Source organism: Nannobrachium achirus, assembly GCF_963921795.1.
Source record: "Nannobrachium achirus genome assembly, chromosome: 13".
In the NCBI taxonomy this organism is placed as follows: Eukaryota; Metazoa; Chordata; class Actinopteri; order Myctophiformes; family Myctophidae; genus Nannobrachium; species Nannobrachium achirus.
In genome coordinates, this window is record NC_137833.1 from 10,165,341 (window position 1) to 10,190,778 (window position 25,438).

At 44.1% G+C, this 25,438-nt stretch overlaps 1 protein-coding gene across 1 annotated transcript; it reads left to right on the forward strand.

The window, feature by feature from the left end:
* Positions 1-1,502: 1,502 nt before the first annotated feature.
* On the forward strand, positions 1,503-3,122 carry LOC308296794 (high-affinity choline transporter 1-like; the record flags this gene model as incomplete). Its single annotated transcript, XM_080740119.1, has 1 exon — positions 1,503-3,122. The coding sequence occupies one exon, from the start codon at positions 1,503-1,505 to the stop codon at positions 3,120-3,122; it is 1,620 nt and encodes a 539-aa protein (XP_080596245.1).
* Between the last annotated feature and the right edge of the window lie 22,316 nt (positions 3,123-25,438).

The following is a 25,438-nucleotide window of genomic DNA, read 5'->3' on the forward strand; positions in this document are numbered from 1 at the left end:
CCGTGTATTAAACGGTTCCTAAAAGGATGGTTGCAATGATTGGGAAGTTAGTGGGATGAATGGAGGTGGTTGATGGTGCAGGCCTGTGTATCAAAGGACACTATCAACCACTACTGCTGCTTGCTTTCTGTCTTTACCTGCTGGTTCATTGCCTTCACCTGGTGTACAAGGTGGAAACCAGATCAGATCAATAACACGAGTCTTTAAAAAAAATCTGATTCCATTCCAACTGGCTGTGATCTAGGTAGGCAACCCGACCCGGTGGAGACCTGTGCTCTAAGGAGCGCACTTTTTGTGTGTGCGTGCGTGCGCGCGTACAGTATGTCTAAATCTCTTTCCCCGTCTCTCTCTGTTTTGACTGGTCCTGTTAAGAGCAGCAGCTGTAACATTGCCTTTTATATGAACTCACACGCGGAGAAAGACAGATATGGACAGACGGACGGACGGACGGACGGTAGAAGAGAGGAGATAAAAGGTGAGACACACAGACAGACAGGTGAGTAGAAGAGAGGAGATAAAAGACAGACGGACATGTTCTGTAAGACACTGGTTTTCTAAGGTGGGGGTCAGGGGTCTCGCACCAAATTCTGGGCCCTGGGTACAATGATTCACTGCGGGCTTCACAGTGAGACGACGTGAGCTTGTAGATCGGCTATTTTCAGCAAAGTGGTTTGGTGTAGAGGGGGGAAAGAGCAGACTTAGTACAGAGTGAAAGGTCAAGTTTATTAAGCATTGGCGGCTCAAGTGGTTAAATATCTGAAAACACACATTGACATGAATCCAAAATTGATTGTGATGTCAAACAATGAAACTATATATGGAATCTCTGAAAAGGTTGTGGGGGTCCCTGCTTCATCTCTCTCTCAACTAAAGGGTCCTTGGCCTGAAAACGTTGAAGACCTCTGCCATAAAAGAAATGCATATAGTACTTTCAACATGGTGTCAATCTACAAGTTCAGACTGTATTGTGGGTGTGACTTGGACTGTTGGACATCAAAAAAGGTTGAAAAACATTGAATTATAGGCAAGACATTCGCGTTCACCCAAAATGTCCTCAGCGGGCAATCTATGAGGTCATCACTATGATCATCCATATTTGGGCAATGTCTCAGCCCAAGCCTGATATGAGTATAAAACATTTGATTACGTAGGCACATCTTTCTATTTTCATAATACTTTTGATTATTTTGAAGTACTGTATTTACAAGCTACTCATGGATTGCATTATCATAGAAAATAATAATAATAATATTAAATCTAATAATAATATTAATACTAATAATACCATGGGCACACATTAACATATCCTGGTGTTGCACCAGGTGAGCATATAGGCTATTGGAATCATCTGGTAGAAGACCACCCTGTGTCCCGGATCCCTACCAAGGCTGACCCGAGGTGGTGGTCCGTACTGCGGACAAGGCCGCGACGCGCTCAGCTGATCTGAGAAGCACAACTCCTTTCCAGAAGTAAAGCACGGTAGTAAAGGCTCTCCATCCATCATGGCACTCAACGTGGTGGGAGTGGTGGTGATGCTGCTGTTCTACCTGCTGGTTCTGGGAACCGGCATCTGGGCCTCGTTCAAGTCCAAGAGGGAGGTGAGGAGGACCCTGGCCGACCGCATTGACATGGCCCTGCTGGGCAACCGGGGCATCAGCCTGCTGGTGGGCATGTTCACCATGACGGCGACCTGGGTGGGAGGAGGCTTCATCGTGGGCATCACGGAGGCCGTGTACGACCCCGCCAAGGGGCTGGTCTGGGCCACCATGCCACTCACGGCCACCGTGTGCTTTGTGGTCGCCGCCCTCTTCTTCGCCCTGCCGATGAGGGACAAGAAGTACGTCACCATGATGGACCCCTTCCAGACCAAGTACGGACGGGTGCCCACGGCCGTGCTGTCGCTGGCCGCGCTGGCCTCCGAGATCATGTGGGTGGCGGGCACGCTCATCGGGTTGGGCGTCACCATGAGCGTCATCCTGGACCTGCCCTACGCCGCCAGCATCTGGATCTCGGCGGCCGTGGCCATCACCTACACGCTGCTGGGAGGCCTCTACTCCGTGGCGTACACCGACATCGTGCAGCTCGCCCTCATCTTCGTCAGCCTGTGGCTGTGCATCCCGTTCGCCCTCACCAACGGCGCCACATCTGACATCATGGCCCGGACGGCCGTCGTCAACGGCACCTCCCAGGCCCCCTCCTGGATCGGCACCGTGAAGCCTGACCGGGCGTGGAATTGGATCGACGACTTCTTGCTGCTGAGCCTGGGGAACCTGGGCCTCCAGAACTTCCACCAGAGGACGCTGTCCGCCTCGTCCTCGTCCACCGCCAAGATCACCTGCTACGCCGCCGCCTTCATCGTGCCCACCTTCGGCATCCCTCCCATCCTGCTGGGCGCCGCCGCCGCCTCCACGGACTGGAGCCTGACTTCGTACGGCTCTCGGTCCCCGGCCGAACGCGGCGAGACGGGCCTGGTGCTGCCCCTCGTGCTGCAGCACCTCACCCCGCCCGCCGTCTCCATCTTGGGCATCGGAGCGGTGGCGGCCGCCGTCATGTCGTCCACGGACTCCTCCCTGCTGTCCGCGGCCTCCGTCTTCACCTCCAACGTCTACCGGAGCGTCCTGAGGCCCCGGGCCTCGCAGCGGGAGGTCCAGTGGGTGATCCGGGCCTCCGTGGTCGTGTTCGGGCTGGCCGGGACGCTGCTCTCCTTCCGGAACAACAGCGCCCTCATGCTGTGGATGCTCCGCGCGGACCTCACCTACACCCTCATGCTCCCGCAGCTGGTCTGCGTGCTGTTCTTCAAGGTCTCCAACGGCTATGGTGCCGTCCTGGGCTGTCTCGTCGGCGTGCTCTTGAGGGTGGTGAACCGCCATTACGTCATGGTGGCTCCCATCAGGACCGTCTGCATGCTCAGCGGGATGGCGGCCATCCTGCTGTTCTCCTGGCTGGCGTCGCTGCTGTTCAACAAAGGGCTGCTTCCCGAGGCGTGGGACGTGTGCGGAGTGAAGGCGTCGTCACGCCAGACGCCCGCCGCCGACACGCCGGCCAGCGCCAAGGGAGACGACGAAGACGAGACCGCTAAAGTGGTGAAGGAGATTGAGCCCATGTTAGATTCAGCATGTTAGGGCACGTTTCAGGCCAATGACCCCTTAGCTGAGAGGGAGAGGGAGATAAAGCAGGGACCACCCATTACATACTGTATAACATTGTGATGCAGATTTTCATCGACTGGTTTGACAGCACTGTCATTGGTATTCTAGGCTATATGTTGGATTCATGTTAATGTGTATCTTCAGAAATGTAACCATTTAAATCGTCGATACTTGCTAAATTTGACCTTTCACTCTGTACTTGATCTGATCTTTTCTTTACCTCTACACCCTTGCCAAACATAGACGATCTACAAGCTCTCAACGCCTCGCAGCGAGAGCATGTAGATTGGCTATTTTTGGCAAAAATTCCCCTCAGAATAGGGATGCGAGGGTTCAAGTTGTTCTCTGAAAACGTAGGTCAGGATTTAGAAGGCCTTCGGTCCTAAATGGGTCCATCATACAAATCCCCCGTCATCAGTAAATAAATGCTTTTCATGATTTTCTTATCGTTTATTTTAATGGTTTAATGTCAACAAGCATGATATGGCAATTATGCTTTCTATTTTTAATCTGGTATTTGACATTTGTCATAACTTTGTTTTGTTTTTGTTTTTCTTCATTTCTCAGTCCTTTAGGTTCCTTTAGGTCTTTGAGCAGTGCTAACCGCTCCTACATCTGGCCTTGTCAGTATGTCCCGCACAGCGTGGCATTGGCCAAGCTTCATGGGAGGTTTTGAGCATGTACATGTATGTACTTGTGGCTTGTAGATCTTCTATTTTTGAGCGGTGCAAACCGCTCCTATGCCCCGCTTTTTGTTAGAATAATGATGATGTCACTAATGATGATGACATGAGTTAGCCAGACCAATCAAACACTTCGACTTTGTTGATTTGTCCATGATGTCATAGACACAGAGACTTCCGATTGGTTTACCCTGATTTAGAACACGTTTAGCCCTAAAAATGTGTACCTCCAATCAAACGCTTATCTGTCCATGGTGTCATAGACATGATGTCATAGACACAGAGTCTTCTGATTGGTTTGCCATGATTTAGAACGCGTTTAGCCAAAAAATTTGTACCAACCAATCAAACGCTTAATTGTTCATGATGTCATAGACACAGGCACAGATCAATCAAAGAATGCGCTTACCCAAAGAAATAGTACGTCATAGACACAGAGGCCTCCGATTGGTTTGCCTGTCTGAATATTACCCATAATCGGAGAAAGTAACCACACTTTAAGACAGACTGTGGTTAATTCCAGAGGTTATAGATGATATGCAGCTAAGACAACTTAAAATACAAATGGTTTGTGTTAATCAAACCAGTTTAGAACGCATTTAGCCAATAAATTAGTACCGACCAATCAAACGCTCATTTGTTCATGATGTCATAAGGCCCATTTCCACTGTAGGGCCGAACAGAATAGAATTGGCCAAACAGAATAGACCATTTGAATTTGAATTTCAAAATTGTATGAGATGAATAAACCCATAACCGTAGAAAGTAACCACACTTTTAGACAGACTGTGGTTAATTCCAGAGGTTATAGATGATATGCAGCTAAGACAAGCTTAAAATACAAATAAATAGCCTAACGCTAGCACTGCAGGGCCGACACAGAACTAGAACTAGGTCACAAAAAAGAGCAGCAACGCTGCTGGCCACACCCATAGGTTCTCAGAACTAAAGTTTAGTTCTACCTCAGGAGCAGGACCGAAACAAGGTTCTAGGAATCTTGTATGGAACCGGGCTGTACGCAATGGAAACGAAACCAGAACTTTCAGGAACCTTTATTTGGTTCTGGTTTCGTTTCCACCAAGTGTTGATTTTGAGCATGTACATGTTTGTACTTGTGGTGCGTTGTGGGCTTTTAGAACTTCTATTTCTTCGGTTTGCGCTGGTTGTGGTGGGCCGGTCTGGGCCAAGATGCCAGGGACGAACGTATGTCCCAGTCCGGCCCTGCCATAGGCTATATGCACAGCAATCATATTGGAGAGGAGTTGGGTCTCTTCTCCCTTCCCTCAAAGTGATATCGATGATAGTAATGAAAGCTCTGTTCCATTTCATGTATCACAGTGGTCAGGGGCGGCCTTAGGAATCAGGAACCAATTTCGAGAGCTATACCACCCCTCCCCCCGCGCCGCCGTACCGAGGCCACAGTAGCTGCACAACAATTGCACACAGAAGTTAACCTGGCATTGTATTAACAAGGTTATAAAAAGAGTTTTGTCAGTAACTCTATCAGGTGAACTTGAATTTGGACAGTTGTACTAGTTAAACTCATTACTTTACCTGAGTTACATCTTCCACTTGGTAATTGAATGTTGACATTAAATAATAATCCTTAGTGTTTCATTAGCAATAGTTAAGTTTCAAAGTTGAACAAGGCTTGCTGGCTAGCTCTTGGAGGCCCCTTAATGGCTGAGGCCCGTTTCAATTGAAACTGGTGAAACATAGCTAAGGCCGCCCCTGACAGTGGTCAGAGATGGGCACAAAATACAAAAAAGTATTTTGAAAGAAATTCAAAATACAGCACTTGGTCTAATGCTGTTATATATTTCGGGGGGACTCCTGGTCCACAGTAGCCTGTGATTGGCTGCTAGGCCAGTGTTCAGATGATAGACAAGCCAGTGGGCCAATCACGTGACATCTCTCTGCTCTGTGGGCTGGTGCTACTGAAGGATTGGCCGGTATTCCAGATGCCCAGTCCACCCCTGGCCTATCGTAAGCCTGACCATGTCACTGGTGAGTACAAGGGGAATTCTCCTAACGATGTCTGTGTGTCATATTCTACTGCAGCCTACACACACACACACACACACACACACACACACACACAGTCTCAGTCCAATATACTTAATGTGTTCTCCTTGGTTTCCAGAATTCCTCATTTCCAATTCAGCCAATAACGGCATTAAATAATTAATTCAGTATTTTAATATTGCATCTAACGTGTGTGTGTGTGTGTGTGTGTGTGTGTGTGTGTGTGTGTGTGTGTGTGTGTGTGTGTGTGTGTGTGTGTGTGTGTGTGTGTGTGGGTGGGTGGGTGGGTGGGTGGGTGTGTGAAAGAGAGAGAGAGTGTGTGTTGATATAGTAACAGACTTGACCTGTGGCCTCAAAATGTTGGTGCTAAACCCAGTATATGCAGCAAGACTCATCCAATGGCCTCCTGACTCACACGCACACACATCTGTGTGTGTGTGTTTGTGTGCGTGTGTGTGTGTGTGTGTGTGTGTGTGTGTGTGTGTGTGTGTGTGTGTGTGTGTGTGTGTGTGTGTTTCTGGGTGAGTGCCTCGCTATGACAGTGATCCAGAGCAACAGAGCAGAGCGATGGCCCCTCCCCCCGCTCATTTCAGGGGTCTGGCTCCGCCCTCTCCTGGCTCCACGCCAAACTGTCTGTCTGTCCTCCTCCTAATAATAAACATTCATTTCATTAATAACAGAATTAATGAAAACAGCAGATCTGTTTTCGATGCGACATGTTGTGAGCTTGTAGATCTGCTGTTTTCAGACATTAAAATTAATATGAAATGAAATGAAATTTGTGTCTTGAACATAGCCTTGAAGTCATGGAGATTCTTTTTAGTTACAATTCCGTCAACAAATAAAAACTAGACTAAAATGTCAGGGAGAAACTAGTGCAGAAGAGATCCAGTAGAACTAAAAGACAGGTCACGTTATGTTCGGTTGCGAGAATAGAGAATGAGAATAGCAGATCTACAAGCTCTCAACGTGTCGCAGCGTCATAGTGTTTTGAATAAAATGACATTTTATTCAAAACACTATGACTACAGTATATCAAAAATATGCTGCCAAAATCAACACTACTCCGGCGCAAGTGGGTCAACTGCTCCTTTAAAGTGGTATACCACTAATTTTCAACTTTGAACTATGTCATTAATTAGTTGTTGGAAATAAGAAAAAAGTCCCCCCCCCCCGTCTGTGTTGCCTAGAACTGGAGGATTGTACGTAGTTCAATGTTGAAAAAAGGTATTCTCCTTTAACCATGCTACCTCGGTTATATAAAAACAACTGCAGATTTACAATGTATGTTAAAAATCGGCTTGTTTAAAGCATTGTGAAACATCTTTGAAAGATTGTGGAGGAATATTCAAATTAACTTTAAGAAGAAAAAAAAAACTTTGTCGGGGCCCCTGGCTCAATATTTTCAGACGGTGGTTCAAGGGCCAAATGCAGATCAATCTGGGGGTCCTACTCCTTGACGTGAAAAAGTTTGATTTGATTTCTATTTCTATCTGTTAACATCTATAATAACTACAGTACATACAGAGATATACACTACAGCAGTAGTTTTTTCACTGACAAAAACTAAATAAAAACTAAATAAAAACTAAGCTGTGATGACTAAAACTAAGACTAAATATATTGACAATTTCGTCAACAAAATAAAAACTAGACTAAAATGTTGGGGAGGGACTGGTGGAGGAGAGTTATTTTATGTTTGGTTGCTCTCAGGTTTGCTGAAAATAGCCGATCTACAAGCTCACAACCGCGACGCGTTGTGTAAAATCAGTCATTACGATGCCATCAAGGCCTGCTAAAATACATTTAAGTTGACTAAATCAACTGTAGATTTTGTCGACTAAAATCTTATAATATGTAGTCGACTAAAATTAGACTAAAACTAAAACTTTTCAGGTGACTAAATTATGACTAAAACTAAAATACATTTTATTCAAAAGACTATGACTAAAACTAAATCAAAATGTGCTGTCAAAAACAACACTGCACTACAGGAACTGTGGACCAAATGACAGACAACATCGTAGAGTGTATCGGTCAGGGAAACAGCTGATGATCAATCGTTACCGCCTGAAGAAGACATCATCTCTTCCTGGCCAAGGCTACATTCACCAAACGGTAATGAAGAAGACATCATCTCTTCCTGGCCAAGGCTACATTCACCAAACGGTAATGAAGAAGACATCAACTCTTCCTGGCCAAGGCTACATTCACCAAACGGTAATGAAGAAGACATCAACTCTTCCTGGCCAAGGCTACATTCACCAAACGGTAATGAAGAAGACATCAACTCTTCCTGGCCAAGGCTACGTTCACCAAACGGTAATGAAGAAGACATCAACTCTTCCTGGCCAAGGCTACATTCACCAAACGGTAATGAAGAAGACATCAACTCTTCCTGGCCAAGGCTACATTCACCAAACGGTAATGAAGAAGACATCAACTCTTCCTGGCCAAGGCTACGTTCACCAAACGGTAATGAAGAAGACATCAACTCTTCCTGGCCAAGGCTACGTTCACCAAACGGTAATGAAGAAGACATCAACTCTTCCTGGCCAAGGCTACATTCACCAAACGGTAATGAAGAAGACATCAACTCTTCCTGGCCAAGGCTACATTCACCAAACGGTAATGAAGAAGACATCAACTCTTCCTGGCCAAGGCTACGTTCACCAAACGGTAATGAAGAAGACATCAACTCTTCCTGGCCAAGGCTACATTCACCAAACGGTAATGAAGAAGACATCAACTCTTCCTGGCCAAGGCTACATTCACCAAACGGTAATGAAGAAGACATCAACTCTTCCTGGCCAAGGCTACGTTCACCAAACGGTAATGAAGAAGACATCAACTCTTCCTGGCCAAGGCTACATTCACCAAACGGTAATGAAGAAGACATCAACTCTTCCTGGCCAAGGCTACATTCACCAAACGGTAATGAAGAAGACATCAACTCTTCCTGGCCAAGGCTACGTTCACCAAACGGTAATGAAGAAGACATCAACTCTTCCTGGCCAAGGCTACGTTCACCAAACGGTAATGAAGAAGACATCAACTCTTCCTGGCCAAGGCTACATTCACCAAACGGTAATGAAGAAGACATCAACTCTTCCTGGCCAAGGCTACGTTCACCAAACGGTAATGAAGAAGACATCATCTCTTCCTGGCCAAGGCTACGTTCACCAAACGGTAATGAAGAAGACATCAACTCTTCCTGGCCAAGGCTACGTTCACCAAACGGTAATGAAGAAGACATCAACTCTTCCTGGCCAAGGCTACGTTCACCAAACGGTAATGAAGAAGACATCAACTCTTCCTGGCCAAGGCTACGTTCACCAAACGGTAATGAAGAAGACATCAACTCTTCCTGGCCAAGGCTACGTTCACCAAACGGTAATGAAGAAGACATCAACTCTTCCTGGCCAAGGCTACATTCACCAAACGGTAATGAAGAAGACATCAACTCTTCCTGGCCAAGGCTACATTCACCAAACGGTAATGAAGAAGACATCAACTCTTCCTGGCCAAGGCTACGTTCACCAAACGGTAATGAAGAAGACATCAACTCTTCCTGGCCAAGGCTACATTCACCAAACGGTAATGAAGAAGACATCAACTCTTCCTGGCCAAGGCTACATTCACCAAACGGTAATGAAGAAGACATCAACTCTTCCTGGCCAAGGCTACGTTCACCAAACGGTAATGAAGAAGACATCAACTCTTCCTGGCCAAGGCTACGTTCACCAAACGGTAATGAAGAAGACATCAACTCTTCCTGGCCAAGGCTACATTCACCAAACGGTAATGAAGAAGACATCAACTCTTCCTGGCCAAGGCTACGTTCACCAAACGGTAATGAAGAAGACATCATCTCTTCCTGGCCAAGGCTACGTTCACCAAACGGTAATGAAGAAGACATCAACTCTTCCTGGCCAAGGCTACGTTCACCAAACGGTAATGAAGAAGACATCAACTCTTCCTGGCCAAGGCTACGTTCACCAAACGGTAATGAAGAAGACATCAACTCTTCCTGGCCAAGGCTACGTTCACCAAACGGTAATGAAGAAGACATCAACTCTTCCTGGCCAAGGCTACATTCACCAAACGGTAATGAAGAAGACATCAACTCTTCCTGGCCAAGGCTACGTTCACCAAACGGTAATGAAGAAGACATCAACTCTTCCTGGCCAAGGCTACGTTCACCAAACGGTAATGAAGAAGACATCAACTCTTCCTGGCCAAGGCTACATTCACCAAACGGTAATGAAGAAGACATCAACTCTTCCTGGCCAAGGCTACGTTCACCAAACGGTAATGAAGAAGACATCAACTCTTCCTGGCCAAGGCTACGTTCACCAAACGGTAATGAAGAAGACATCAACTCTTCCTGGCCAAGGCTACATTCACCAAACGGTAATGAAGAAGACATCATCTCTTCCTGGCCAAGGCTACGTTCACCAAACGGTAATGAAGAAGACATCAACTCTTCCTGGCCAAGGCTACATTCACCAAACGGTAATGAAGAAGACATCAACTCTTCCTGGCCAAGGCTACGTTCACCAAACGGTAATGAAGAAGACATCATCTCTTCCTGGCCAAGGCTACGTTCACCAAACGGTAATGAAGAAGACATCAACTCTTCCTGGCCAAGGCTACGTTCACCAAACGGTAATGAAGAAGACATCAACTCTTCCTGGCCAAGGCTACGTTCACCAAACGGTAATGAAGGAGAAGCATCTTTAAAACAATAAAAAGCAGGATCCCAGAGGTAAACATCCACACCAATGTTTTACGATATTGACATGATACTTCATACACTATATTACACAATCTGAAAATGTTAGTAAAATTCAGTAACCAGACAATTAAAATAATTGCCAAAGTAATATGTTAACTGCTCACAAATCAAAGGTTTGAGAGATAATGACACTATTGTGTGTGTGTGTGTGTGTGTGTGTGTGTGTGTGTGTGTGTGTGTGTGTGTGTGTGTGTGTGTGTGTGTGTGCGTGTGCGTGTGCGTGTGCGCGTTTTTACACAATGCTGCAGCCCCTCCAGTTTTTTATGACATTTTGACTTGCTTTGACAAGACATAAACTTATGTTTTCTCATGCCAATGAAGCTCCTTTGATTTGAATTGAGAGAGAGAATATGGCCAACAGGTGGCAGTAGCTTCCTCTAATCACTGGCAGATGCACACAGAGCTCCTTGAGACTGGATGTTAGAGAATAGACTAGATATAATAAGATAGATGCTTTATTTTGTCTTTGCGGAAATTCTTTTTGCACCAAGCAGCCATCAGGACACATAATACACAAACACTAGACTTGTATGTTTAGTTTTATTTGTTTGGTTGATGTTCTTTGAAGTTGTCTGTTAAATAATGTGTCTAAATGTGTGCGTTTTGATTATTTGTGGACCCCCTTGAACTGGAAATGGGGTTATCCCTCCTCCCCCACCCACCCAAAAAAGAGAGTGAAAAAAACATACATACAATCAGGCACGTGCACACATAGGCATCAAAGGGGGCTTGAGCCCCTGCCCTTTAATCCGTCTGTAAAAAGTGCTTTCTCCAGACCATGAATGCAGTTTTCACTATGGTGAACAAAACGCAAATGCCCTCTTTCCATGCCATACTGTACCTGAAGACAGCATTCAGGAGAATTGCCTTATCCAAACTCTCCTGAACTTGAATGCAGCATCTTATGTTGAAAGAATTGCCCTCTCTGTGTAGAAACACATGCTCCAGTATTGACTTGCATGCTTAGTTCAGTGTAAAAAGAGTAGTATCAAGCACTGAAAATAGCCGACCTCCAAGCTCACAACGCCTTGCGCTGCGACACTTTGTGGGGTTGGAGGTCAGCTATTTTCAATATTTACACAAAAAGGCCCTTTTAGAAATTTCAGCCCCTGCCTCTTTAACATTCTACACATCCCTGGTCACTATACAATATCAATACTGTATACTGTACATATATACACAATACATACTTTCTTACAGACATAAATAAAGTACTCAAGACTATTCAGACCACTCTACAATACATACAATAAGCAGTACATGTGTAATCTCATATTATAAAAAATTGCACCCGGATTATGTTAATCTGTTGTACTGTATGTTGTATCTGAGTCAATTGGTCATGTCTAGAGTGATTCCTGTGAGCTTGTAGATCAGGTATTTGTGTCTATTATTAATATTATTAGGCTGAAACACATAAACGTGACATGTATGTATCTGAGGATATGGTGAATGAATGGATGTTTTCCTCTTTGTGGTAGAACGACCCTGCTGACCTCTGCTCCCAACATAGCAGCAGACATCTGCTGTGTGTGTGTGTGTGTGTGTGTGTGTGTGTGTGTGTGTGTGTGTGTGTGTGTGTGTGTGTGTGTGTGTGTGTGTGTGTGTGTGTGTGAGCGTTCTCTTTTGTTCAGTTTGAATTTAATGAGTCATGAGTTTGTTGATAACAGTAACGGCCAACAATTGTCCTACACTGTCTCCCTCTCAGCTGTCCTACCGTCTGTCTCTCCTACACTGTCTCCCTCTCAGCTGTCCCACTGTCTGTCTTCATAGTAAAGTAGTGTGTCTGTAGTATGTCTAGACTCATGTCATCAACATGGATCTGTCCCATTTAGCGCCACCATCGGGCCATTTCTTTTTTTCTTTTTTAAACACATTTTTTGGACACTGCTCCTACAGATTTTGCCCTAAAATCACAAAAGTGGTACACACTATGTCTGGAGTCATGTCATCAACATGGATCTGTCCCATTTAGCACCACCATCAGGCCGATTTTTACATGAGATTAGGGAGTCTTACTGGTAGTAAAGTAGTGTGTCTGTATTACATGTACGGTTGTGCTCAAAATTATTCAACCCCCCCTCAGCAAATCTGGTTTATTGGCTAAATTCACAAACTGACAACTGAATGAAATAAATAAATCATACAAGAACAATGTAAATAGCTCAACTTTTTTTTATTTTTTTTTATTCAATGTTAAATGCCACTTTCAACACCACTTTCACTTTCAATTATTCAACTCTTAATTATACCTGAAAACATCATGTAATCAACTGCAATCGACTAATCAAGAGCTTAAATAGTTACATCAGATATGCAATCTGGCCTGACTAGAGGTTTGTTGACGTGTTGACTGTGGTTAGAGCAGTTAGAAACATGGCTAAGTTTAAGGAATGGTCAGAAAGGATCAGAGAAGAGATTATTGCTTTGTAAAAAAAAAGGGAAAAAAGTACAGTTTTGAGCATAGTTGACAATTCATAGGCGATTCTAGCCTCTTCCAGCAGGGGGTGCACGACCTCTATTACCTCACGCACGCGCACGCGAAAAAAATTGCGGATATTAGCGGTTTTGTAATGTTGTTTTAGCGGATTTCTGCAGTTAATTTTGTACCCAAATGTAACACAATATAAACAAAAAAAGTGTAAAACAGGTGCTTCTTTTTCTAGACACCATGAGCATATGTCTATCTATAGGATTTATTTACTTATTTTGCAGACAGAGGCAGCACAGCCAGGACATATAAAGCCAAACATCAAGTTAATCATCATTGCTTGCTGTTCACTTTAAACTCCAGCAGCCCCAAACACTTCTTTCTCTCACACTCACTCACACCGCAGCGCAGCATGACCACCGCATTGCCTCGCATGTCAACAGACACAAACCGACACAAAAAATGCAGACAAGGTCCCAATACTAGCCTACAATACTAGATGAAAGCACCGCTCCTTATCCACACACACACACGCACGCACGCACGCACGCGCACACACACACACACACACACACACACACACACACACACACACACACACACACACACACACACACACACACACACACACACACACACAGAGAGAGAGAGAGAAACAGCTTGCTTGCTGTGGAGGAACCGGGGCCCCGGTCTCAGGCAACGGCGAGCCTTCCACAGTGATGTCGGTGGCTGGATCACTGCTGCTGCAAGCTCCGTCCAACTCCTCTGGTTCGCGTTCATTAGCATTACTGTCAGTGTCGAGTGAACCCGTGTTCACATTTCCTGATGATGAATTATCGGTTGTGGCACTGGGTTTGCTCTTTTTTATAAAGAATTGGTCAATTGTCTTTGTATTTATAGTTCGTTTCGCCATTATTGCTGCTCTGCTGCTGTATCCATATTGTTTTAGGCGGGCGGAAACAGATAAGGAAATCACGGAATTGTGGGTCATCATATCAGAGAGTCACACAGCCGGCCAGCACAGGTGTCAATCTCACAGCCCACCCACAGTGCCTGCCAAGTCTGCCAACAGCGCCGCCGCCAAGCAAGCTGATAGGTCTTACATTGCAAGCAAGCAAGCTGAAATACTTGCCCCTCCACCTCTCTTTTTGCGCACATTTTACAAATCACGATCACTGTTTTATTTAATAATTATAAAATAAAGTTACATTACAAAAAAAATATATATATCAAAATGGCCGCCTGGCGGCCAGGGGGTGCACGTGCACCCTAGGACACCCCTTAAAATCGCCTATGGTTGACATGTTCTAAGTCAAAGGAACAGTGGTTACACTAATGAACACATTTCTCAGAGGGTTGAATAATTTCGAGCACAACAGAGATCCATATCCGTTCTATTGGTACATAATGGCCACTGATTGGAAGACAGTGGTTGATGGTAAAAAAAAAGAAATACTGTACCATATCATTGCGTGCATGCGTGCGTGCGTGCGTGTGTGTGTGTGTGTGTGTTTTCCATGCATTGATTGATGCCTGATTGTCATGACTACCAGATGTGTCAGTGAGTGCAGGTCACTGTTTGGCTCTCTTGATTGTGCCAATCAGGACAGGCCCATGGTTCCATGTGTGCAGCTGCTTCAGTTCCTGCTTCCTATGACATCACGTCATTAGTCAGCATTATTAACGATAATTGATTCATACTGAAATACATAACTATACAGTAGTGTCTGTCTGTCTCAGTGTTGATTTTGTCGACTAAAACTATGACGAAAAATGTTTGTCGACTGCGTTTTTTTTACTGACAAAAATTAAATAAAAACTAAGCTGTGATGACTAAAACTAGGACTAAATCTATTGACAATTTTGTCAACAAAACAAAAACGAGACTAAAACATTAGGGAGGGACTAGTGGAGAAGAGAGTCATTTTATGTTTGGTTGCTCTCGGGTGTTGCGCGTTGAAAATAGCCGATCTACAAGCTCACAACGTGTCGCGCTGCGACGCGTTGAGTAGATGAGTAGATCTGCTATTTTCACGCAACCAATTGTAAAATCAGTCATTACGATGGCATCAAGGTCCGCCAAAACACATTTTAGTTGACAAAATCAACTGTAGATTTAGTCGCCTAAAAACGTATGATATTTAGTCGACTAAAATTAGACGAAAAGTTTTGCTTTTCAAGTGACTAATTATGACTAAAATTAAATTACAATTTATTCAAAAGACTATGACTAAAACTAAATCAAAATGTGCTGTCAAAAACAACATTGGTCTGAATATCATCCCTGTGCATTAATCTATAGGGTTGGGGTAATCTCTCAAGAACAGACTCTCTCAAAGGAAAAGGAAAACATTTTTGACGATGGCTAGAATTAAAAAAAAGAAAAACAAATGTATCATATTTTATCCCCATAGATTTTTATTTAATTATATTAATGTTATACTGTCATCAAAATCTTAGGGATTTAACTAATTATTTTACACTTGCAATATCCTCACAATCCACCAGTGGGCCCCAGACCCACAGGTTGAGAACCACTGATTTAGTCAGCTGTGTGTGTGTGTGTGTGTGTGTGTGTGTGTGTGTGTGTGTGTGTGTGTGTGTGTGTGTGTGTGTGTGTGTGTGTGTGTGTGTGTGTGTGTGTGTGTGTGTGTGTGTGTGTGTGTGTGTGTGTGTGTGTGTGTGTGTGTGTGTAGGGCTGACAGGATTTGAATGTAACTCTGAACCCTATGGCCTTTGGGGTATTAACACCATGCACTTCCTACTTACATGATGGAACAGTGTGTACACACACACACACACACTGTATGTACACACACACATACAGTATGTACACACACGCACACGCACGCACGCACGCACGCACGCACGCACGCACACACACACACACACACACACACACACACACACACATATGTACAGTACACACACACACTGTATGTACACACACACTCACAGTATGTACACACACATAGTATGTACACTCACACACACACAGTATGTACACACACACACATAGTATGTACACACACACACAGTATGTACAGACACACACTGATGTGCTTTGCCCCCAGCAAATGTACCACACTGCATGTAAAATGTATCATGTGCTGCACACACACACACACACACACACACGTTTCAAGTGACGCAGGGTAGGCCTATATGCGTGTGTGCGTGCTTGCATGCGTGCACATGTCGGTGTGTGTGTGTGTGTGTGTGTGTAATCCCTGCAGGAGGTCAAGCGTTAATGTTCAGTGACACACACGCACGCACGCACGCACACAGGCACGCACGAACACACACACACACACACACACACACACACACACACACGCACACACGTGCAAGGCCTGCTTTTCAGGAACATTTACATAAACTTCCATCCCCGCCCCACACACACACACACACACATGCACATGCACGCTCACACATAAATTAATAAATATGTTTTCAAATGCACTTTTAAGCTGAATTATTACTTCCATAATTATTAATATATATATATATATAGTATATCGTCGCTGTTTGGCAGAAACCAGCTAACTGCTTGTCAGTGCTATTGAACACCCTTGGCTTTACTGTCTGTGTGTTAGTTAAGAAAATACTGAACCAATTAAAAGTAGTAAAAAGCACTTCGACCAAAACCTCCAAACTCCACTTGAGCTGGATGTTTATTCATTATGTGTACAGTAGCCTATATGAGATATCTGCTGTGTTGACATAGAGTATATCAGATAATATGTCATGTTGTTCCTCAGTATATCAGATAATATGTCATGTTGTTACACAGTATATCAGATAACAGGGACGTGCTGGCCATTGGGAAAAGCGGGACAACTCCCGAACGGCCGGTTCATTCCCGGTCGGTCCAGGCCGGCCATTAGGAAAAAATTTAAAATAAAATGTCGGCCTTCGTTCCATTTTGGGGGCTTTGCGGCCAACAAAGTAAATCGTCACTGTCGGGCAGAAACCTCGTATCTCCAAGTTTCAAATGTATACAGTTTTTCGCAAAGCAAAGCCCTGCTTCATCATACAAGGCTGTTGCACAAAAGTAGTGAAAACAGCCGATCTACAAGCACACAACGCCTCGCGGTGCGAGGCGTTGTGTGCTTGTAGATCGGCTGTTTTCACTAGTTTAAATCATTTTTAAAATGATGAATATACAAGGTTTCCACCCGACAACAACGAAATATTGAAAAAATAAATAAAATGAGGGCCTCTCCAACTCTTTTTCCCAGGCTGAATCAGGGGCCCAGCACGTCCCTGTCAGATAATATGTCATGTTGTTCCACCGTATATCAGATATATGTCTTGTTGTGCCCATGGTGAGTGATAATCTGCTCTGGGATTGACTGCTGTCACCATGACATGGATTACAGCAGCCCTCTGTGTCAGTGTGTTCCCTACGTACGCGTGTGTGTGTGTGTGCGCGCGTGCTTGAGTGTGTGTGTGTCATACGTGCAGTGTTGGGGAAGTTGAAGTTACATGTAACTGAGTTACGTAACTAAGTTACATTTTGCTGTAACTTCATGGTAACTGAGTTACATTAATATTTCTGTAACTCGTCAAGTAACTGAGATACTTTTTGGGTCATTTTAGGCTCAAGTTACAATAAGTTACAAGCGAAGTTATAATTTTACATTTACCGTGTAAATTTACTGTGAAATGTCAACATTTTTTAAATAAAACATAAAACTCAGTCGAGAGGCATATTTCTGCTGGCATGTGACTTTTTTTGTAGGATATTATATTTTGTTTCATGTACACCAAATGTACATTCTCAATGTACATTTTCTCAACTGAAAAAAATAAAAAGAAAGTAACTCAAGTTACTTTTTCTATGTAACTTGAAACTTTATAAGTTACATTTCTCCAGGGGTATAACTTTAACTTGATCAAGTTACTGCCATGGTGAGTTCTCTCAAAGTAACTTCCCCAAAACTGCATATGTGTGTCAGTGAGTTCCCTGCATACTGTGTGTGTGTGGTACGTACGTTTGCTCTTGTGTCTGTGTGTCTGTACAAGCATGCATATGTAGATATATAGTACACTGTATGTCTAGTGCATCTGTGTGTATGTTGATGTTTGACTTGTGTACATGCACGCGTGTCCGTGTGTGTGTGTGTGTGTGCGCGCGTGCGTGCGTGTGTGTGTACTGTAGGTACATAGTCATTCTGTGGGTCTTTCGGGTTCATCAGATCAGATTAACGCTGTGATGTGTTTTCAATCAGACAACATGAGAACAGGACACAATGTACACACACCGATGACATCACAGCCATGAGAACAGGACACATTGTACACACACACACACACACACACACTGATGACATCACGTGATGACATCACAGACTGCTCTTAAAGAGGACCAATGGCTGGCCATCTGTTCCTACAGATGTTAGGCAGCAGCAGTGTAGCTTAGATTAGTTGTTCTCAGACATGTTTCATGTCAAGGACCCCGCAGATTAACATGTCTCACAAATTACTGCCTCATCAAAGTTACTATGGTGACTTTATACCTCGTCAGATACTTTAATGTGTCCTTGTATTATCATCTCTTTACCAAGTTCACCCAAATACAGCTCAAGTGGAGTTTTGGACCATTAACCAACCATTGGATGGTTTAAATTGAGGAGTTTGAAGGTTTAGTCAGAAAAGCACTTCTTAATTCCTTTCATTGGTACAATATTTGTAAAATCCACACACCGACGTAAAGGGTGTTCAACTGATTTATTAAAAAAACAAGCTGGGGGGGGGGGGCGCCCGCTGGCCTACTGGTCTGGGCGCATACCACTTACTGTAGGCATTGTCACATGGGCATGGATGCCTGGTGGCGTTGCCGGTTCGATTCCCGATCCAGGCGACCTTCGCCGCGTGTAGCTGAGAGTTACTGTATCCCCATACAGTAACTTGGAAATAAACGTTTGAGAACCACCAGTACTAGTCAGTAATGCAATAGTCCGGTCACGCCGCCCCATATCTTTTTCTGCCCTGTGTCACGCCTCTCGCGCACATGCATTGATGCCAAAAAAAAGTTCACACCTCAACAACACTTTGGTGTCACAACAGGGTGTTTTAACAAAGAAACAAGCCTGTATGCATCAATAGACATGTATAGTAGGTGTTAAGCGACATGTGCGTGACGTCATGAAAACAGCGTACCCCCAAACATTGAATCAATGCAACACTGGTACTATAGTGGACTCATAATGTGCCATACATAGTCTCGTAGTAAATCAGTGTCAAACTAAAGAAGACAACCTGGAGACTTTGAGTAATTGGGTATTATGATAAAAATAAGAACATTATATAATGTTTGTACAGTAAAACAGTGTAATGGACAAAACCAAGTCTTTACAATGGACACATTTGTCCGTGTTCAGACATACCGATGTTTCTGGTTGACATTGGCACATTTCACTCAGGTTTTTTCATCTCACTCATGTCACTTTGTCTTCTGACCTCACTCAGCAACAAAATAAAAATAAAATAAACAAAAATAAAAATAAAACAATTCACAGGAGGCAAGCAGTGATCACCCCATGATGTGCACTGCCATGTAGTTTCGAATGCACTACATTGCAGGCGTGTTTTGAGAGTAAAAAACTAAAAAAGAAGAAGACACGTGTGACCTGCATGATCTGGGCAGATTGCCCCAGGAAATGTGCCAATCTCAACCCAAAACAACGGTATTAATGACCCCTGGTTCCAGCTCGCACTTTGGTTTCTTTCTGTGACTGATGGGTTTATGGGTCTCCCTCCCCCCCCCCCCCCCCCCTCCCCCCCCCGGGTGTGAATTTCGTGTAACGTGTAAATCTGATCGCCTGGTAAACTTTAGCTTCGAGATCACATGTTTGTTTTTTTATGTCAAACACTTACATAAAAGCTCTCTAATCCACAGTTTGTGTGGCGCCGGTGCAGGGGACAGTGTTTTGTCTACAGTACACGCGGATTAGCGATCATCCCTTTTAACAGTATTACTAGATCGGCGCGGCGGGATTTGGAAAAGAATTGGTTCTTGATGCCTCTCGGAACAAGAACATAATGACAGGTTGTGCTGTGGTGTGGGGTGAGTCCTGCACTCAACTCAAATGATCTCTTTACAAACAGACCATCAAGACAGGGTAGGCCTGACTTCACTTTTATGGAAATGAGTTTTGGGAGGGAGTGGAGGAGCGGTAGCTGTGAGGGTTATATGCTGCCAGGGACGTGCTGGGCCCCTGATTCAGCCCGGGAAAAAGAGTTGGAGAGGCCCTCATTGCGCACTATAAGTTGAAAGTTTGTTTATTTGACAGGGACCGTACTCATTAATCGACATGTCAGTTTTCACTTCAATGTAAATGAGCCAGAGTTAGCCGTAGGCTAATTTTCATCTGTAGTCCCTGGACCCCCCTTGGTGGTGATCAACCCCCCCAATCCAACCCTTGATGCTGAGTGCCAAGCAGGGAGGCATTGGGTCCCATTTTTAGAGTCTTTGGTATGACCCGGCCGGGGAATTGAACCCCCGACCTCCCAGTCTCAGGGCGGACACTCTAACCACAAGGCCACTGAGCTGGTATAGAGAGAGATCTCTCTCTATGGCCCTGCTGCTGCTACTCAAAGATTTGCCATTTCAGATCATGACAAGTGACAAGCCAGTGGGCCAATTAATGTTCATGAGTTATATTTCGTCGTTGTCGGGTGGAAACCTTGTATGTCCAAAACTGTTTGTTTTGTATTTATCATTTAAAAATCAAACCTCGGTTCGAAGTGGAGTGGTGAATCTGAGCAGCGTGCGTGCGTACGTGCGTGCGTGCGTGCGTGCGTGCGTGCGTGTATGTGTGTGTGTGTGTTGAGTGTGCCTGGCCTGCACAAAACAGCGCCCCTCCTTTAACTAGTGTGTTGTGTGTGGCCACTCAAGGTATTGCCAGGCTACGGACACGGCCAGCCAGCCACCCAGCCACCCACCCACCCACGGACATACCCACGGACATACCTGTCTATTGGGAGTGCTTTCACCACTCCAAAAAATGATTTAAACTAGTGAAAACAACCGATCTACAAGCACACAACGTGCTTGTAGATCTGCTGTTTTCACTACTTTTGTGCAACGGCCTTGTATGATGAAGCAGGGCTTTGTTTGCGAAAAAATGTATACATTTGAAACTTGGAGATACAAGGTTTCTGCCCGACAGTGACAATTTACTTTGTTGGCCGCCCAGCCCCCAAAATGTAATGAAGGCCGACATTTTATTTTAATTTTTTTCCTAATGGCCGGCCTGGACCGGCCGGGAATGAACCGGCCGTTCGGGAGTTGTTCCGCTTTTCCCAATGGCCAGCACGTCCCTGTATGCTGCTAAAGTTTTTATTTAGTTTTTATTATTTCTTTAGTTTTGTGTTGTTTTTTTGTTTGTTTGTGTTTATTTTTTTTGTAATTTGTCTTTTACAGAGTCAAGCCCAGTGGTTCTCAAACATTTTCAAATACAGATTTGAAAAGCTGTTGTGCCAGAGACCCCCATAAGAGAAGTTTGGTGTTTTGAACCCGAGTCCCTTATGGGTCTGTAACTCTCAGAGTGTACAAATGGAACCTAAAATAGACCCTTACAAGTCTGTGGTAGCCGATCTACTGTACAAGCTCACAGATGTGTTTTATATTAAAAATGATATTAATTCATTTTGATGGGGACCCACTGGAGCCTCCCAAAGGACCCCTAGGTGTCCATAAGGGTCCATTTGGTTGCATTTGTTCACTCTCTGAGTTCAAATCATAAACACGGAGGAGTTTAAAGTGTAGTTTGGGGTCTTGAGATACCAGTAAGACTCCCTAATCGGGAGATAAGCGACCGTCAGGTCGCAGCGTGATTTTAGGCCAAAATGTGTAGGAGCAGTGTCCAAAAATGTTTTTTTTTAAATTGATGTCTTTGTGTGCATGTGTCTGAGCAGGACCACAATAGAAACAAGCCCTCATGGATTTTTGTGTTATCCTTCTAGCTAGGGGTGGGCGATATGGTGATAATTATTGTTGAGACGATACAATGTCTCCACGATATGCCTTTTCAGAGGTATCATACAATTGATGGAGCCTTGTAGAAAATCCTGTTTAATCGTTAATACAGAGATTCATTGCAGAATTTAATTTAAATATGCATTTTGGTCTAAATCAGTAGTTCTCAAACTTTAAAATGTCAAGGTCTCCACTTAACTCTGACAGTATACAAATGGACCCGTAAGGTCCGTAAGGGTCCCGTAAGGTCCGTAAGGTCCGTAAGGGTCCATTTAGTTTCATTTGTATAATGTCAGAGTTACATACTTGTAAAGTTGAATTTAGGCCTCCCAAAAGGAACCCAGAGAGTCTAGCTTTTGTCAAATAACTTGAAAAATAACCATAAAAACCGATGTGAAAAAGAATCGTGATTAAATCGTGTATCGTGATACAGCTTGTAAAAATATCATGATATTGTATTTTTCCATATCGCCCACCCCTACTTCTAGCATCATTGTCAAAGCATACCACTGTCCTCAGTTGTGATGGCTGTTTTGTATTTCCATGACTTTTGTGACGTCCATATCATGTACAGTATATATACAGTATCTGCTGCTATGATCACACACTTTATGTCAGACCTCTTTTTCTAACCTTTTTGTCCTTGACTTGCCCCCTTGAGGGGATTCTAAATGGACCCTGTCAGGTCTGTCACTCTGAGAGTGTACAAGTGGCACCAAATTGACTCTTATTTGTACACTCTCAGAGTTATGGGGATCCCCGGAATTAAAAACATTTGAGAACAACTATGATCAATCGGTCTCTGGGGAGGAAATATTCCACTTTTCTCCTGAATGAAATGTAAATGTGCCAGCACGGAAAAGACGCGTGTCTTTGTGTGGTGAATCTGGTCTTCATAATGCTGAGTAAATAGAGCAGATCACATGGTCTGTGTGTGTGTGATGGTCTGAAGACACTGGAGGGAATGGAGATGCTATTAAATACTCTGTGTGTGTGTGTGTGTGTGTGTGTGTGTGTGTGTGTGTGTGTGTGTGTGTGTGTGTGTGTGTGTGTGAGTGTGAGTGTGAGAGAGTGCGTGTGTGAGAGAGAGAGAGTGCACGTGCGGCGCAGCCCATCTTCTGTAAACCATGAATGTATTTCTGAATGTCATTATTTTTTTGGTTTTATAGTTCACGTCAGACTAACTCATTTAGTCAGCTTGTGGATGTGCACGCACGCACACAAATGCATGCATACAAACACATGCATTGCATGCATGCACGTGCACCAGGGCAGGAATTTCAGGGAGGCCATGAAGGCCATGGCTGCCGTTGCCCCTCAGTTTGGCCTTGTGCCCCTCAAACCAATGGCATGACCTGAGGTCACAGTGGCCTTAATGCCCCAGCTGACTGTACCTCTTTCTCCTCTCTCTCTTTCTTGTCAATATGTAGACACCACCAGTGTCTTCTTTCTTGTCATGTAGACAACGGTGTCTTTTGTTGAGATTCCCAGCTATATCTTTAATCTTTATCCATGCCTTAAGCTGGTTGCACACTGCTGCGTTTTTCGGGCCGAATATCGGAGTGAATTTCGGAGCACGCAAATAAAAAATCACACTCGTGTGAACTGAGCGGTGGTGTGTGTGTGTGTGTGTGTGTGTGTGTGTGTGTGTGTGTGTGTGTGTGTGTGTGTGTGCAACAGCGCCCCTCCCTTAACATGTGTGGTCAGAAAAGGTTACTGCAGGCTACAGACAGACAGACAGACACGGAGACAGACAGACAGACAGACCCACACACACGGCCACGTATAGGAGCGTTGTGACCACCGCTCAAAAAATCAACCTCACGTTATGTCAGTCACGTTTGCACACTGCCGCCCGATTCGCGCACCACTCGGTCCCTAGCTCTCTCTATCTCTCTCTCTCTCCTTGCCCTGAAAAACGCATTTCGCAACGAAAAACGCGGCAGTGTGCAACCACCTTTACCCCTTATAGCTATAAACCTCTTTGCCTTTTTTTCTTTTTACCATTTTGAAAATCATTTAAAAATACCTCAAATAGCTGATGTAAATGAGCTTTTTTTTTATATAGTTAAAAATGCCAAAAGGGTTTATGGATAAGGGGTACTTCTTGAATGAGCTCCAGACCTCAGAATAGAATTGCAAGTCACTCATCATGATATTGGATGGATTATCCACAGATTCCACACTGTTCATATTCACAAAAATGGCCCTGGTGTCAGTATACCCAGAAACACCATTGCAGAGAACCATACCAACACAAATGTGATAATGTGATTTCTTCAGTTTAAGCGCTGCGTTTCTAAAATGCCCTTTGACATTAACACTCTAATAAAGAGCCCAGGTTTTTTAAGCAAATGAATAATGACCGGTGGATGATGTCAATGTGACAATTCTTCTCATCGTCTGTAATTGTCTTTAGTGCTTTGAAAAGTTCAAAGCCACCACTTAAATAGAAAGTGAAGAAGGTAATAAAGTAGACAAAAGTTCAGATGGCCATGGAAATAATAACAATAATTACATTTGACTTTTAAGGCAATTTTGGAAAATGGGTTATAAATCGCTCCATCTACGCCTTCCCTCTCAGCTTTCGTACTTACCATCTTAAAAAAATGATTTGTGCAGGGCTGAGATTCTTTTCACTTCAGATAGTCTACATTTCAAATTCATCCTTCACCCTTAAATTCAATGAATTCTTTCAATGGACTAAACCTTGTTTTATTTGATGGCCATCCTGCCCTTTGTGCCCTCAAAGAATTGACAACACCAAAGGCCAAATGGCCGTGCCCCTAAAACGATTAAATTCTAGGCCTGACGTGCACACACACATACATACTACAAGCTTACAGCGTGTCACGCTGCAACACATAACTCTAAACCATGCAACTGGCGGGCAGCCCCACCTTGACTTAGGCCATGGCTACACGGAGCTGGATTTTTCAGATATCCCGGTTTTTCAGATATCCACATAGAAAAATATCTAGGTCCACACGGAGCTGGATATTTCATATATCCCGGTTTTTCAGATATTCACATAGAAAAATATCTAGGTCCACACATCAAAGATATCTAGGTCTAACAAGCACACACACACAGTAAAGTCTTCAGAGATATCCGGGTTCCCTGTCTACACGGATCCAGTGAATCGGATATTTTTCAATCTCTCCACTTATTTATCCGGTTTAAAAGATATCCAGCTTCGCTGCCGAAATATCCAGCTTCGTGTGGCTGCAAGCCCCAAACACATAAAAAAATGTCTAGCTTCGGAAATATCCAGCTCTGTGTAGCCATGGCCTTAATGCGGCCCGCAAAATATACTATACTATTGATTTCTGCTGTTACAATTCCAAACGAGCAAACATGACCGGC